At 42.2% G+C, this 15,870-nt stretch overlaps 1 protein-coding gene across 1 annotated transcript in view; it reads right to left on the bottom strand.

The window, feature by feature from the left end:
* The window catches only part of eipr1 (EARP complex and GARP complex interacting protein 1), a 68,145-nt gene that overhangs the window by 30,171 nt on the left and 22,104 nt on the right, over positions 1–15,870 (bottom strand). Inside the window, exon 4 of the mRNA XM_067454733.1 lies at positions 9,154–9,310. Coding sequence (XP_067310834.1) covers positions 9,154–9,310 — 157 coding nt within the window. The remainder of the gene's footprint in view (positions 1–9,153; positions 9,311–15,870) is intronic.

The raw sequence follows: 15,870 nt of genomic DNA on the forward strand, positions 1-15,870 counted from the left end.
TCAACACTAATCAGATAACAAGGGGGAGGGATCAGACAATGACAGAAGCACAAAGGCCATACTGACAAAACCCACATGTGCACACAAGACAGGACAGGCATGTGACATTACCCCCTCCTTAAGGAGCGGCTACCAGACGCTCCACTAGGGACGGGCGGGACAGACCAGGGCGGGACGGGCGGGACAGACCAGGGCGGGACGGGAGGGACTGACCAGGGCGGGACGGGAGGGACAGACCAGGGCGGGACGGGAGAGACAGACCAGGGCGGGACGGGAGGGACAGACCAGGGGGGCACGGGAGGGACAGACCAGGGGGGCACGGGAGGGACAGACCAGGGGGGCACGGGAGGGACAGACCAGGGGGGCACGGGAGGGACAGACCAGGGAGGGACTGACCAGGGGGGCACGGGAGGGACTGACCAGGGAGGGACTGACCAGGGAGGCACGGGAGGGACTGACCAGGGCGGGACGGGAGGGACTGACCAGGGCGGGACGGGAGGGACAGACCAGGGCGGGACGGGAGGAACAGACCAGGGCAGAACGGGAGGAACAGGGGAAACAGAGAAGGAAGGAACAAACAAGGGAAGGGTCAACAAGGAGGGAATAGGGAAAACAAAATTTTCAGGAGGCCATGGTGGCACACAAAGTTCGAATGGCCAGGACGGCCCGCCGAGGTCGGGAGGCCCACCGAGTTCAGGCGGCCGGGGCGGCGCGGTGAGTGCAGGGGGCGCCAGGGAGGCGCGGTGAGAGCAGGACGACTCAGCGGCGCGGGGAGAGCAGGACGCCTCAGCGGCGCGGGGAGAGCAGGACGCCTCAGCGGCGCGGGGAGAGCAGGACGCCTCAGCGGCGCGGGGAGAGCAGGACGCCTCAGCGGCGCGGGGAGAGCAGGACGCCTCAGCGGCGCGGGGAGAGCAGGACGCCTCAGCGGCGCACGGAGAGCCTCGGGGAAACTTCTCCAGTCCAGCAGTATCCACCGGCACTGGGACCACCGGAACACGATCCACCGGCACAGGGACCACCGGACCACGATCCGCCGGCACAGGGACCTCCAGCACACGATCCGCCGGCACAGGGACCACCGGAACACGATCCGCCGGCACAGGGACCACCGGAACACGATCCACCGGCACAGGGACCACCGGCACACGATCCACCGGCACAGGGACCACCGGAACACGATCCACCGGAACTGGGACCACCGGAGTGGTGGATGACACCCTGTGCTTCTCCCAAGCATGCAGGACTGCCACCACAAACCCTCCCATTACGGCCCTCCAGGCCATGTCTGGACTCGGGATTCCCGGACTCGGGACCCCCGGAACTGGCACCGAGGGAGAACTTCTCTGCTGAGTCCTCATTGTATGGTTGGATCCTTCTGTCGCGTCACAGACAAGTGAAAAGGGTGCGAGGACTCAAGTGCAGAAAATGATCATTTATTATAAAATAAAACAAACTCAAAACAACAACCCACGAGGGGGAAAACGTAACTAGAAAACACATAAACTGAAACTGAACACATACCACAAGGAAGTCACAGGGGAACGGAAGACGCAGACATTACACAAGGATCCAACACAGACTGACAAACACAAGGAGCTTATAAAGGGAAGAAATCAAGAGGGAACAGGTGGGAGAAATCAACACTAATCAGATAACAAGGGGGAGGGATCAGACAATGACAGAAGCACAAAGGCCATACTGACAAAACCCACATGTGCACACAAGACAGGACAGGCATGTGACACTGTGTTAGTAAGTACTCTGTGTATTCTTGAATTCTTTCCACAACACCAGCAAAGATTGTTTACACTCATCTTCTACTTCTACCAGTGTGTGCAGTTGAGTTCTGTTGACAACTCTGCCTCGCTTGTGACTTACTCCATTGCTCTGATTGGTTGTCGGTCTATCCAATTGAGTGCAGAGGCTCTTTCCTGGTTCAGTTTAAACACGCCCCATAATCTCAGCCCAATGGAGCAGCAGCAGGCTCATATTCTGACTAGTATAGAAAATGATGACGTCAGGCTAAAAAACGTTTATATATTTATATACAAGCAAATTCGGAGTAATTTGTACGTAAAATGGATCTTTGCAACAACTCTCCTCCAGATACACAAACCACAAACATATACCACGGATTCGGTAGTTAAATGTGTGTATTAATGAGGTCCAAACATTCGTAAAAAGAGCGAACATGCATGCTCATTCATAATAAGCATAATTCCTGCCCCTCAGTTACAACTGCAAATGACGTGTCCAGGGACACTGTAGCATCTTCTGGACTTCTTTCTCAGGTTTGGCTCCAGGTGTGTCCACCAAATCATTTTTAGCCAGCTATAAAATGTATGGTGCTTTTTTGAAAACGGCCAGGTGGTGGCGCTTGACAGCGCTTTGCAAGTCCAGCTACTAGAGATACTAATAATTAGTTACATTTATATAGCGCTTTTCTAGGCACTCAAAGCGCTTTACATTGAAGGGGGAATCTCCTCAACCACCACCAATGTGCAGCATCCACCTGGATGATGCGACGGCAGCCATATTGCGCCAGAATGCTCACAACACACCAGCTGATTGGTGGAGAGGAGACCGAGTGATGAAGCCAATCAGGATAGGGGGAAGATTAGGAGGCCATCATGGACAGGGGCCAATGGGCAAATTTGGCCAGGATGCCGGGGTTACACCCCTACTCTTTATCGAAGGACATCCTGGGATTTTTAACGACCACAGAGTCAGGACCTCGGTTTAACATCTCATCCGAAGGACGTTGCTCCTTGTCAGTATAGTGTCCCCATCACAATACTGGGGTGTTAGGACCCACACAGACCACAGGGTGAGCGCCCCCTGCTGGCCTCACTAACACCTCTACCAGCAGCTACCTGGTTTTCCCCAATTGGTCTCCCATCCAGGTACTGACCAGACTCAGCCCTGCTTAGCTTCATACTAGATACAGAATATCCATGGCAGTCATATGTTACTAGTATCTCATTTTGAAGAATATTACTAAATATAAAAATGCAGTAAAAGCAGTATTGACTTCTCCATTGTTGTTCAGTCGGTGAACAATTAGGATGATTGGTCAGTGTAAAATTTGTCACACCCCTTCTCCACTGTGATTGAACGGACAGGTAAAAAGGGGCAGTGAATAGTGCTGCCTATTACCCAAAGTTAAATAGTTAAAAAAAATGTTTTTTTTTTAAAGACAGGGCAAATCAACTCGTGAAATATTATGGTGTGTGAATCAAAATGCATCTGTTTGCCTAAATTAGAACACAGACCGTTACACACCATTTACACATGGTAGGGGGCATTTCGTACCAATAACATTTCCGAAAAATCCGAAATTTACGTCAGAGTGGCTTTAAAAAATGATTGATGATTAATTAGGCCCATTAAGTGCACTCAAAAAAATGCTGAGTTAAAAGCAACCCAAGTTGGGTTGAAAATGGACAAATCCAAAAATTGGGTTGTTTAAATGGGGCCATTCACTGGGTTCAAACAACCCATTTTCTGGGTTTGTCTATATTCAACCGAACTTGGGTTGTTTTTAACCCAGCATTTTTTAGAGTGTGTAAATTTGAAGGTCCATAAGATAAACCTCAATATGATCAACTTTGTGAAACACAGTGCAGCAGTTCTGCTTCTTTATGGTTTACAGTGCAAAGAAAATCATGTCCTTTTACAACAAATATCTAATTTGTATTTCATGGCTAGATTAGTGCAAATCACACATGCCTTAAGCGCATATAAAAATGCCTCCAATTGTCTTATACCCAACTTTTGGATCATCAATTACATTCTGGTCTCTAAAATGGCTGACAGTAAGTGTTGGACCTAAATCCATGACTTTCTCTGGCAATGGCGTCAAAAGCCTGCCAAACTGTGACTACACAACCCAGCCAAGCTGCTCTGATCAACATCATTCACCCTCACCCAGGTAAGGTCATGGCTATCCTGTTTTCATAAGCCTTTCTGAATTGTTTTCAGCTGGATATTACTTTTCGTTCTCGTGGTTCCAGTCATGGCCAATGAACATGGCCTTGAAGAAAAACTGTTGTGTAAATTCCAAACAATCGTACCTAAATCAGCATACACTTTTCCTGCCAACCCTTTTTACAACAGTCAATGGCCAAATCTTCCCCCTAGACCATTTTTCTAGCATGTTTTTTTTTTTTTTTTTTCAAATGATCCTACCAACGATGAGATATCTCTAAAAGAAGGATGATCTTGTTAGCTTCAAAGACCAGAATAATTAATTTGGTAGTTCTTTAGTCACGTCCATTGAGGCCTGCCAGTCATGTACAATGCAATGACTTGGGCTCTGGTCCTGGCTGTTCACCAGCAACCCCCACCCCAGCACGGGTATCTTTGGGTATCTGCCATCCTTGTACTACATTGCCTTAATTGCCAGAGACAACTATAGCTTCATAGCTCTGGTGAAAGCTGCTAACCTTCTTACTCAACTAAATACACCAACAACAGGCAAAATACCCTTGGATGCCATGCAGGCCTTGTACCTTCCAGGCAGATGTGACGGATCGACTGCTCTCAACCAACCTTTCAGCTTGTGACAGGTGGCTTATTAAGTCCATTACTTTTACCCTACTGGACAAGGTGGGTAGACATGGGTTTTTTTTTTAGTTTAAAACACTTTATACGCCATTATTATCTTGAAAGGGTTCATAATTTCAATTACAGGTTCATAATTTGGTTTAGGGGGTCTACTATTATAGGTTCACAAGGATGTTCTAAAACTCTTTGTATCTTCAAACTAATATTTTCTTGTAATTTACATGGTCTCAGCATCGGTTTTCACCCTCTGGTTTAGTTTGGTTTCTTTAAAACCTGCCTTCAGAAAAGCCCAGTCTGCTCTGAGTGGTCATTGGTCTACCACTAAGAGTGTGTGTTGGCTTTTTCTATAAATGGCATGTTTAAGCTCTCGGTGGTGTAAAAAGGAGATGTAAAGTTGAAACACTACTGTAACTATGCTAAGGCTTCAGTTTTACAATACCAGTTGAAGCCCAAGTCTAATAATGTTCTCAAGAAGAACAAGCTACTTGAACTGAACCACCTTCTCAAGCATGAATTGTGCAGGACGTTTCACAGTAGTATTTTTTTTATGTCACTTAGGCCACACAGAGACGCGTTTAGCAGTATACGTATACATTTTGTACCGTATCAGTGTTTCGTCCACACGGATCCGGCGCTTTGGAAGCATAAATCTGATATTTTTTGAAACCGGGTCCCAAAGCGGATAAATCTGAAAACGACCATCTTCCGTTTTCGTGTGAACAGCCAATCCGTATATTTTCTGAAAAGGTGATGTCATCACACTACGTCCGGCATGGTGAAAGAGGTAAGGGAGACAACTACAGGCACTGGGCATGCGCACATCAATATCGCGTCATTTAATAACCGTATCTACATTATTGTAAGGGTATGTTTTGGGTTGGGGTAGGTGTAGGCATTAATAAAACACATCTGTTAAGTATCAAATGTATTTATTGTTATTTTATTGTGAGATTTTGCCTCACCTCCGACCACTGCTATACCCCTGCTAGCCACAACTCTTCTTCTCCGTTTTTAGTTTATTTCTGTGGCAGAATTACATCCCCACACACAGGCCTGGCATGCAAACTACATTGTTTTTAGTTGGTTTCGGTAATCTAGTGTGGACGCAGATATTTCTTGAAACGAGAAAAAAAAAGATCAGATTGGGAAAGCTCTGGCTTCGTGTGGACGGGGCCTTAGATTTCAGTTGTGATGGTATACATGTTATTTATCTACATCATGGAAAAACAATGTCTGTTAACATACTGACCTGCATTGAACTGCACAGTTCACTTTTATTAATCCAGTCCAACAATACTTTGTTGTCATTTATTGTCCTCCAGATCAACTGGGCATCTTCCTTGAGGTGATAGATACACTATATTGCTGAAAGTTTTGAGACTCCTCCCTTAACATGCACATAAACTTTAATGACATTCCATTCTTTTTTTTGTAGAGTTTAATATGGAGTTGGCCCACCCTTTGCAGTTATAACAGCTTCAACTCTGGCAAAGGCATTCTACAAGGTCTAGGAGTGTGATTATGGGAATTTTTGATCATTCTTCTAGAAGCGCATTAGTGAGGCCAGACACCATGTATCCCAACAGTGTTCTGTTGGGTTGAGGTCAGCACTCTGACCAGTCAAGTTCCTCCACACCAAACTCGCTCATCCATGTCTTTATAGACCTTGCTTTGTGCACTCATTATGTTTGAACAGGAAGGGTCCATCCCTAAACTGTTCCCACAAAGTTGGGTGCATGTAATTGTCCAAAATGTCTTGGTATGCTGAAGCATTAAGAGTTCCTTTCACTGGAACTAAGGGAACAAGCCCAACCCCTGAAAAACAACCCCACACCATAATCCCCCTCCATCAAAGTTTACACATGGGACAATGCAGTCAGGCAAGTCACGTTGTCCGCCAAAGTCAGACTCATCCATGGGAGAACATATTTAACATTGTCAGACAGAGAAGCGTGATTGGTCACTCCAGAGAACACGCCTCACTGCTCTAGAGTCCAGTGGCGGCTGCTTTACTCCACTGCATCCCACGCTTTGCATTGCACTTGGTGATGTAAGGCTTGGATGAGCTGCTCGGCCATGGAAACCCATTCCATGAAGTTCTCTATGCACTGTTCTTGAGCTAATCTGAAGGACACATGAAGTTTGGAGGTCTGTAGCTGTTGATTCTGCAGAAAATTGGCGCACTGTGACCCTCAGCATGTGCTGACCCCACTCTGTGATTTTACATGGCCTGTCATTTCGTGGCTGAGTTGCTTCCACTTAGTTATAATATTATTAACAGTTGTCCGTGGAATATTTAGAAGTGAGGACATTCCACGAATGTATTTATTGCACAGGTGGCAACCTGTCATGATACCACACTTGAGTTCACTGAGCTCCTGAGAGCGACCCATTCTTTCACAAATGTTTGTAGAAGCGTCTGCATGCCTAGTGCTGGATTTTATGCAGCTGTGGCCACGGAAGTGATTTGAACACCTGAATTCAATGATTTGGAGGGGTGTCCCAATACTTGAGTGAGTGAGTGCATGTGTCTGTTTTCTTTCCCAGATCATTTTTTTTCACTTGTAGACTATGGTACACCAAGCAGGGAAATGGCTAGTTTCTCTTGCTGGAACCATTGTACTTTCTCCCCCACATACTTCTTCTCTGAAATTTATTTCATTTAATTATTTAAAAATTGTATTTAATTATTTAAATATATATATAAAAAAAACATTATTTTAAAATTTAAAAGTTAATTTATTTTACTTACTTATTAACAAGTTTAACTGTATTTTATTGGACTTAATATTTTAGTTTGTCTTGCTTTTTTATTTTTATTATTATTATTAGATCAGGTAACATTTTTAGCAGTCATATGATCATGCTATAATGAACCCCACCTATGGGGCATGTTGTCACATTTCACTTTCATTCTTTCGTGGGAAAAAGTAAAAAGTGTACACTTCAATAATGAAACAAGGCCACATAATTGTACTAGACGTGTGAAATTAATGTTTTCAAAAGGCTTATAAATCATACAGGATGAGGTTTTTTTTTTTTAGAAAGTAAAAAAGCAGAATGTTTCCTGTGATGGGCAGGGGCAGGGGCAGGGGCAGGGGCAGGGGCAGGGGCAGGGGCAGTGTGTGTGTGTGTGTGTGTGTGTGTGTGTGTGTGTGTGTGTGTGTGTGTGTGTGTGTGTGTGTGATGGGTAGTTTTAGGGGCAGGGGCAGTGTAAGGGGATAGAAAATATGGTTTGTACCGTATAAAAACCATTACGCCTATGGAATGTCCCCATATGTTACAAAAACAAATGTGTGTGTGTGTTTGTGTAATTTATACAGTGAGGACTATGAAGTGTACTTTTTTTTAAGGTTATGGGTCAAAACTTTTCGAAAATTTTGGTAGGGCAAGTAAAGTTTAAAAAATCCTCAGCTTTTAGCCCTGATTGTGATTTTGCCATAGTCATCATCAGGCTATTGTTTATCAAACATTGCATTTTTATAAGGCTTCTCAGTTATCATTTCAGTTTGTCTAATCAATCTGGCATCTGCTGTTGATGGTCCCAGGGCAATATCCACTGTCCCCTGTCAGACGGATGAATGACGGGGGAAACGAGGTTACCAGGAACATCTTCAATCAAGCATTTTTTGAGGACGGAGTAAAAGGCTGCTGCAAACCTCATTTGTGCTTATGCATATTCAAACTTGCAAAATGTTGCACCAAGATTGGCCCCAAAAGACATCGATTCTGTCTCGCAACTCTAGCAATTTTGCTGTCTGTTTTAAACAAAAGATCATTTTGGTGGTATGGAAAACATCAGCTGGGTCATTATCACATCATAGAAAAAAGAAAATCAGATGAGTTTAGAACATGATTTTAATTTGTGCATGCTTGGCCTTTTATGTTCCAATACAGCGAGGAGGAGAACTCAATTTTTTGAGTTTAGATGAAGCAAAACCTATGTTTGTATGTGCGTGCAACTCCCTCATCTGATGGATGCGGATGTCAGAAAAAAAGGTACATTGCTGTCACTGGGGCGGTACTCAAGGTACAAAACCAAAAAGGTACTACTATGTACCTTTAAGGTACTAATACGCACTCTTAAAGTACGGATATGTACCTTTTAAGGTACTAATATGTACCATTTAGGGGTATGTAAGGTACAAAGATGTACCTTTTCACTTGTGTACCTTAGGGTACCGCCCCAGTGACAGCACTGTACCTTTTTTTCTGAGATTGTATGAAGGCCTGCCATTTGGCAAAAGCTTCAAAGCACAAGCAGGATTTTTTTCTTTATTCTCTTTGTGAATTATGGTGCATGAAATAAAGCGTGCTGCTGAGACAAAAGAAATAGGCGGAGGTTGAAAACAAAACCGAACGGATGGGTGCATGAAATGCAGACCAAATAGATTTCTGTAACATCTAGAAAAGAACAGAACAATAGATTGAAGGGAGCCAGAGCCAAAACGCTGCAAGAGACGGAGACAAAGCGAGGCAGAGAGAGAGGAATGGAAATAAAAGCCATGACGAGAAGGATGGCGAAAGCTAGGGAAGAGGGAGGAGAATGGGGAAGCTGCAGGGCTAAATCGATAGCGTGTGGCGTACCAGGCCGCGCTGCCGTGGGCCGTGTTGTCAAGGTGACAGAGAAGCTCCAAGGTCTGCGGGTTGTTTGATGAATCGTCGGGGGACTCGTGGCTTCCTGATTCCCATTCCGGGGGCATCCTCCACACCGCCGCACATGTGAGCACACGACTCTCAGACGCTGCCCGACAGGAAACACACACACACACACACACACACACGGTCAGGATCCCACATAATCATGCATATACACAGAACACACTTAAAAACACACGCACTACATCTTCAGCTAAACTGTAATGCACAACAACCAGAATGAAATGAAAGTGCACCCCATCGCCTATATATAAATCATGTGAATACATTTGATCCTATTATTGGAGGGTTAATGCACGGTTTGTTTCTAATGTCTTCCAGCAGCAGTGCAGCAGGGATGTGCAGATTTGTTTCTCTGAGTAGTGTATACTGCCTCTGGAGGCCACATCGCTCATGGCGCCTTTCATTTCACACACTCATCTGTAAGATTGGCGAAGATCAGTTTATATCCAGTACTGGTCAAAAGTTTGGAAACATTAACATTTTTATGTTTTTGAAAGACGTCTCTTCATCTGCTCAGAATGGCTGCATCAAAACCTGTAATATTGTGAAATATTATTACAATCTAATATAACAGTTTTCTATATGAATATACAATAAAATGTAATGGATTCCTGTGATAAAAGCTGAATTTTTGTCATCATTACTCCAGTCTTCAGTGTCACATGATCCTTCAGAAATTATTCTCATATGATGATTTGATGATCAAGAAACATTTATTATTATCATCAATGTTGATAATTTTGCTGCTCTGTATTTTTGTGGAAACAATGGCATTCAAACCTTTGTGGTAAGGTAAACTAAAGAGAAAAATTCATATTTTATCAATCAAGGATGCTTAAAATTGATCAAACGTGACAGTGTGTCTTATTTGTAGTTACAAAAGATTTCTATTTAATAAATACTTTAGTAAATTTAATAAAATACATTTAAAAATGCTGTTATTTTCAACTTTCTTTTTATAAAATATTTTTTTTAACACTGAATAATCAGGGTGAATCTAGGATGAATAATCAGAAATGTTTCTTGAACATGTATTAATTTTAGTTAAAGCTAATTTCGACATTTCCTTTAATTTCGACATTTTGATGATTTTAATATTATTAAAATCAATTAGTGCACAATTACCATCGCACACCTGTAGCTGATGAATATAGGTGCGTAGGACAAAGGATACCCAGATCCAAAAATCTCAATAAACCAACAAAGGGAAATCCCGCACACTATAAATTTTTGCAAAAATCAAAAACTTTTTATTAGCAACCTAAATAAAAAGTTTTATTAGGTTGCTAATTAAAAGCTTTTGATTTTTGCAAGAATTTATAGTGTGCAGGATTTCCTTCAGTTGGTTTATTAATATTTTTAAAATCAAAAGTTAATATTATGTAATGGTCCTGAGCTGTGAACAGTTGTATTTTTTATTAATTAACGTTAAATATTAATAAATACTGTAACAAATGAATAATCTGGCGATTAAAAGCCACAAGAGGCTGTGTTAAAGTGACACTTATGAGGTTTTTTACATTTCTGTCATTTATCAGGATATTTTCATTACAGGAAACAGTTTTTTAACATCATTTTAAGAATTGTCTCTTAGTTTTCACTTCACTACATTCCAGAAAAAATAAAAACCATACTGTTATCTGAAAAAAAAAAGCTCGGTATGATGTGTTTGTTGCTTGCTTCCTCTGGTGTAATGGGCACTCTGGCAGATACATTTCTGCATCAGCCAAAAAGTGTACTGCTAGTTATGGGTTACAGATAAAACCTTTAGGCAATGCTTACACATTAACAGAAACATATGGCTTGTGTATTCTCTCAAGTACTTTTAAAAGTGTATGTCACATCGTAAAAAATAAAGTGTATTTGCCAGAAGTTCACAGTAAAAAATACATTGACAACAGTATTTTACAACTTATAACCATACATAATTAAGTGATATAAAGTTCAAGGATTCAAGCGGTTTATTGTCATTCCGAGACATTGCATACATTAAAGGAATGAACTATATGTACTAGAGTCCCGGTGCCAACAACAAAGAATAAAAACCTAAAATCCAGCCTAAGCATAAATAGCAGAAAAAAACAATAAATAAAAAACAATATCAATAAAATCTCAAAGTAGGCAAAACAAAAAAAACTGTAGAATTAAATAGGCTTATAAGTGTTACTGCACAACTTTGCAGTGTGGGCAAATAATGCACTTAAGAGTCCGTAGTGTGTGGCTACTGTTACAGTCTTTAAAAGGGATCTATTTAGCAAAATTCACGTGTTTGAACATTAATGTGTGTCCACAGTGTGTGTGTAAACAACCAGCCTATAATGGTAACAATCCAGCCACTCCTTTTTTAGTCTCACCAAACGAGCAGTTCTAGATTTCCCCCAACTCTTACGTAAGCCATGATCTGCCTTATTAGCATAGATCCACATGAGTGAGCCACATTCCGTTCGCCATTTCAGTTTCCTTGCTGTAGAAGCTGGAGGATACAATGTCTGACCAAAAAACATTACACATTTTTTGTTGGATGTATCAATGAACATAAGAGTCTCCATAGACTCCTGGTATCTGAGCCACTGAGGACACCATGGATTAATTTCATTTATGAAGTCGAGGGTCAGTTCAACACTGGATTTGCACAGAAGTTGTTTCTGAAAGATATTTAGACACATTAATATGCTAGTCAATAGCTAGTCAATAAGTCCTCAACAACTATATAAATGTATCCACTAACTGTTCAAAAATGTCCAGCTGCATTCGAAACATTGTAACTTCTTCCTGAGTCTTTTTTATTAGTGTTCGACTCCAGTTAGAACATGTAAGGCTGAGCACCGCTACTGACATTTTAGCTGCGTGAGATTGTCCAGTTTAGTTTACCGGTAGCCTGGATGCCAGCCGAATTTAGCCCCGCCCACAACATTTGCGGTCAGGAAGTTCAGTCTTGACTTCATCTGTTGTGGAGCATCTATGCTCGAACCAGAGCTGTTCAACCAATCAGATTGAATTTGAGTATGACAACATCAGGCTAGTTGCCAGAGTATCCAAAGCAAAAGCTGTAAAGGCTCCACTCGCTTCTGAAAAGGGGGCGGGGAACAGCAGCTCATTTGCGTTTAAAGGGACAAACACAAATGGCGTGTTTTTGCTCGCACCCAAATAGGGGCAAATTCGACAAGCCATTATAAATGATATGTGATAAATGATATGATATGATATGTTAGAGCTGAAACACTCTTGGGACACCAGAGACATTTAATTTTGTGAAAAGGGGCATAGGTCCCCTTTAAAGACTATATATTTTTAGGCTTGTTACTGCTCATGAAAGAGTCTGTGAGAATGAATGTTACTGCACATGGGAAGATTTTGTAAGGCCGCATTTACACAGCAGGTCGATGCCCAGTTCCGATTTGTTGACTGTATATAATTTTTTGATGACCAGTTTACATCTTCTTTTAAAAGCGACCAATTTCCGAAATCTGCATTTACACTAAACACTTGGCAAACAACCATGGATGTACTGACCCGGAAAAAAGCTTAGCCCGAAAAGGAAGTTAAAACAGTGTGATTTGCAATGGACTCAAACAAAATGATAATACATGCTTTTGCTTTCCGATCCATCTTTAAAGTTCAGCAAGGAATTGGTTTAAAACTTCATCCTCCATTGCTCCATTGAAAAGAGTTATGTGATCGTGGTTGGTGTCCATCTGAGTTGACGTCATTCGCCACCGTTGCTTTTTCAATGATGTTCAACTCGCATTGATGGGGGAATATCTGATCTTAAACAGCAGACGCAAATGCACATATTTGATTCATATCAGATCTATTTCCACATGTGAATGAGGCCTGAAACCGATCAGAGAATATCTCAATCCATGTTCTTTTTTCCTGCTTACACATTCGTAAGTCATATCCAATCTGTCCCACATGGGAGGAAAAAAGATCCGAACTGGGTCACTTAAACCATGAAATGGGAAGTCTGAAAAGAAGCTGTTTCTGAGTCTGGTTGTTCTTGCCTTCTTCCTGAGAGGAAAGGGGTAAACTATCCATGAGAGTAGGTAGAGTCCTTAAAGGGTTAGTTCACCCAAAAATGTAAATCCTGTCATTAATTCCTCACCCTCATGTCGTTCGACACCCGTAAGACCTCCGTTCATCTTCATAACACAGATGAAGATATATTTGTTTGAAATCCGATGGCTCAGAAAGGCCTTCATTGACACCAATGTCATTTCCTCTCTCAAGGCCCATAAAGGCACTAAAGACGTCGATACAAAGCCCATCTCACTACAGCAGCTCTACAATCATTTAATGAAGCGACGAGAATAGTTTTTGGTGCAAAAAAACCCTAAATAATGACTTATACAGTGATGGGCTGATTTCGAAAAGTTTTAAACCGTTATGAATCAGTGTATCGATTCATGATTCGGATCGCGTGTCAAACTACCAAGCTGCTGAAATCACGTGACATTGGCGATCCGAATCATGAATTGATACGCTGAGTTGTTATTTAGGGGTTTTTTTGCACACAAAAACTATTCTCGTCACTTCATTAAATGATTGTAGAGCCGCTGTAGTGAGATTGGCTTCGTAACGACGTCTTTAGTGCCTTTATGGGTCTGGAGAGAGGAAATGACATTGGTGTCAATGAAGGCCTTTCTGAGCCATCGGATTTCAACAAAAATATCTTCATTTGTTTTCTGATGATGAACGGAGGTCTTACGGGTGTCGAATGACATTAGGGTGAGGAATTAATGACAGAATTTTCATTTTTGGCTGAACTAACCCTTTAATGATCCTGCAGCCCTGCTACTTCATCTGCTGATGTAGATGTCAAGCTCTATCTGGAAATGGCTGCCAAAAATCTGCAGCAGAGCAGTTTCTGTATCATGCAGTGACACATTTTTTTGCGATGTGTGGACTGATGTTCCCAAGCCAGTCCACTTCAGCCTTCTCAAGAAGCACAGGCATTGTTTCTTCTGGCCACACAACAATAGAAAACAGTAAGACACAATACACCAATCAAAAAGCAACTCTCAAATAGTGTCAAATGCCAGACAAAAAAAAATACGTTATGCTAGATTTAAAAACAGCAAGTTTTGAGCCTGTCTAATATAGAGGGGCAAACTATTCCAGAGCTTTAAGCCCACCACTGCAAATGCTTAGTCACCCCTGCTCTTTAACTTTGCCTGTGGGACACCAAAAAGCAAGTGGTCAGCAACCCTAAGGGCTCTTAGCGGAGCATACAGCTTAATCAGGTCCGAAAGCAATTTAGGTGCTAAACCATTAAGAGATTTAAAAACAAGCACCAAAATCTTAAAATGAATCCTGAAATGGACAGGTAGCCAGTGAAGAGAGGCGAGAACAGGTAATATGTTCACGCTTTAGTGTAACCATGCAGGCGAGCTGCCGCATTCTGAACCATCCGCAGTCTGGAGAGAGAGGCCTGACTAATACCAATAAAGAGGCCATTACAATAATCCAGAAGAGTTGAGATAAAAAAATATGGACAATTTAAAGGATTAGTTCACTTTTAAATAAACTTTTGCTGAGAATTTACCCACCCCCGTGTCACCCAAGAAGTCCATGTCTTTCTTTCTTCAGTCGAAAAGTAATTAAGGTTTTTGATGAAAACATTCCAAGATTTTTCTCCATATAATGGACTTCATTGGGCCCCAAACGGTTTAAGGTTCAAATGACAGTTTCAGTGCAGCTTGGGCTTTAAACGACAGACGATAAATAAAGGGCTTAGCGGAACGATCAGTCATAAAAAAAAAAAAAAGATTTAAGTTTATAAGCACAAATGCTCGCCTTTCTTTGTTTTCTGATGCACTTTCGAGATGTCACGTAACACGCAATTACATTGAAAGGGTCACGCTTGACTTAAGCCCTATTCGGATGGGATTAGTTTAACATAGGGAGGTGGGGGTAAAGTAATTTTACCTCAGGACGTCTGTAATATTAATGGCTAATTCGCACGGGATAAGACATCTCAGTTAAACTAGCAGAAGTGGGAGGAGTAACTCGCTTTACGCACCACATTAACCTCCTTGTCGTCATGTGCGTATGACGTTGCTGTTATCACGTGAGCAAACACACAACATGAGCGCCAGTCTGAACTCCTACATATAGCCTGTATACGTTATATAAAAAAGTTAGGTCCAGTCTAACGATTCTGATTGGATTGTGTTGGTAATAGTCACTTACCTAGAGCTAAAATAAGTGTTGTGCCTCTAATAAGTGCTTTTGATCTTCTTTTTGCTTTAAGTGATATGCGTAAAGTACTGGAGCTTTGCCACAAATTTGTCTTTATATTACAGCTCCACTCTAGTTTTGCTTTTTATAGAAATAAAGACAATGGGCCCTATTTTAACGATCTGAAATGCAAGTGTCAAAGCGCGAAGCGCAAGTAACTTTGTGGGCGGGTCTCGGCGCTGTTGCTATTTTCCCGGCGGGATAAATGGCTCTTACGCCCGGCGCAAATCTAAAATGGGTTGGTCTGAAGTAGCTTCATTATTCATAGGTGTGGTTTGGGCGTAACGTGAATAAACCAATCAGAGCGGCATCCAACATTCCCTTTAAAAGCAGCTGTGCAAGTTCCCTTATGGATTGATATTATTATGGCGTATTTACCAGGCGCACGCCAGGAGCGGTTCA

The sequence above is a fragment of the Pseudorasbora parva genome, chromosome 10 (assembly GCF_024679245.1).
Source record: "Pseudorasbora parva isolate DD20220531a chromosome 10, ASM2467924v1, whole genome shotgun sequence".
NCBI lineage: Eukaryota > Metazoa > Chordata > Actinopteri > Cypriniformes > Gobionidae > Pseudorasbora > Pseudorasbora parva.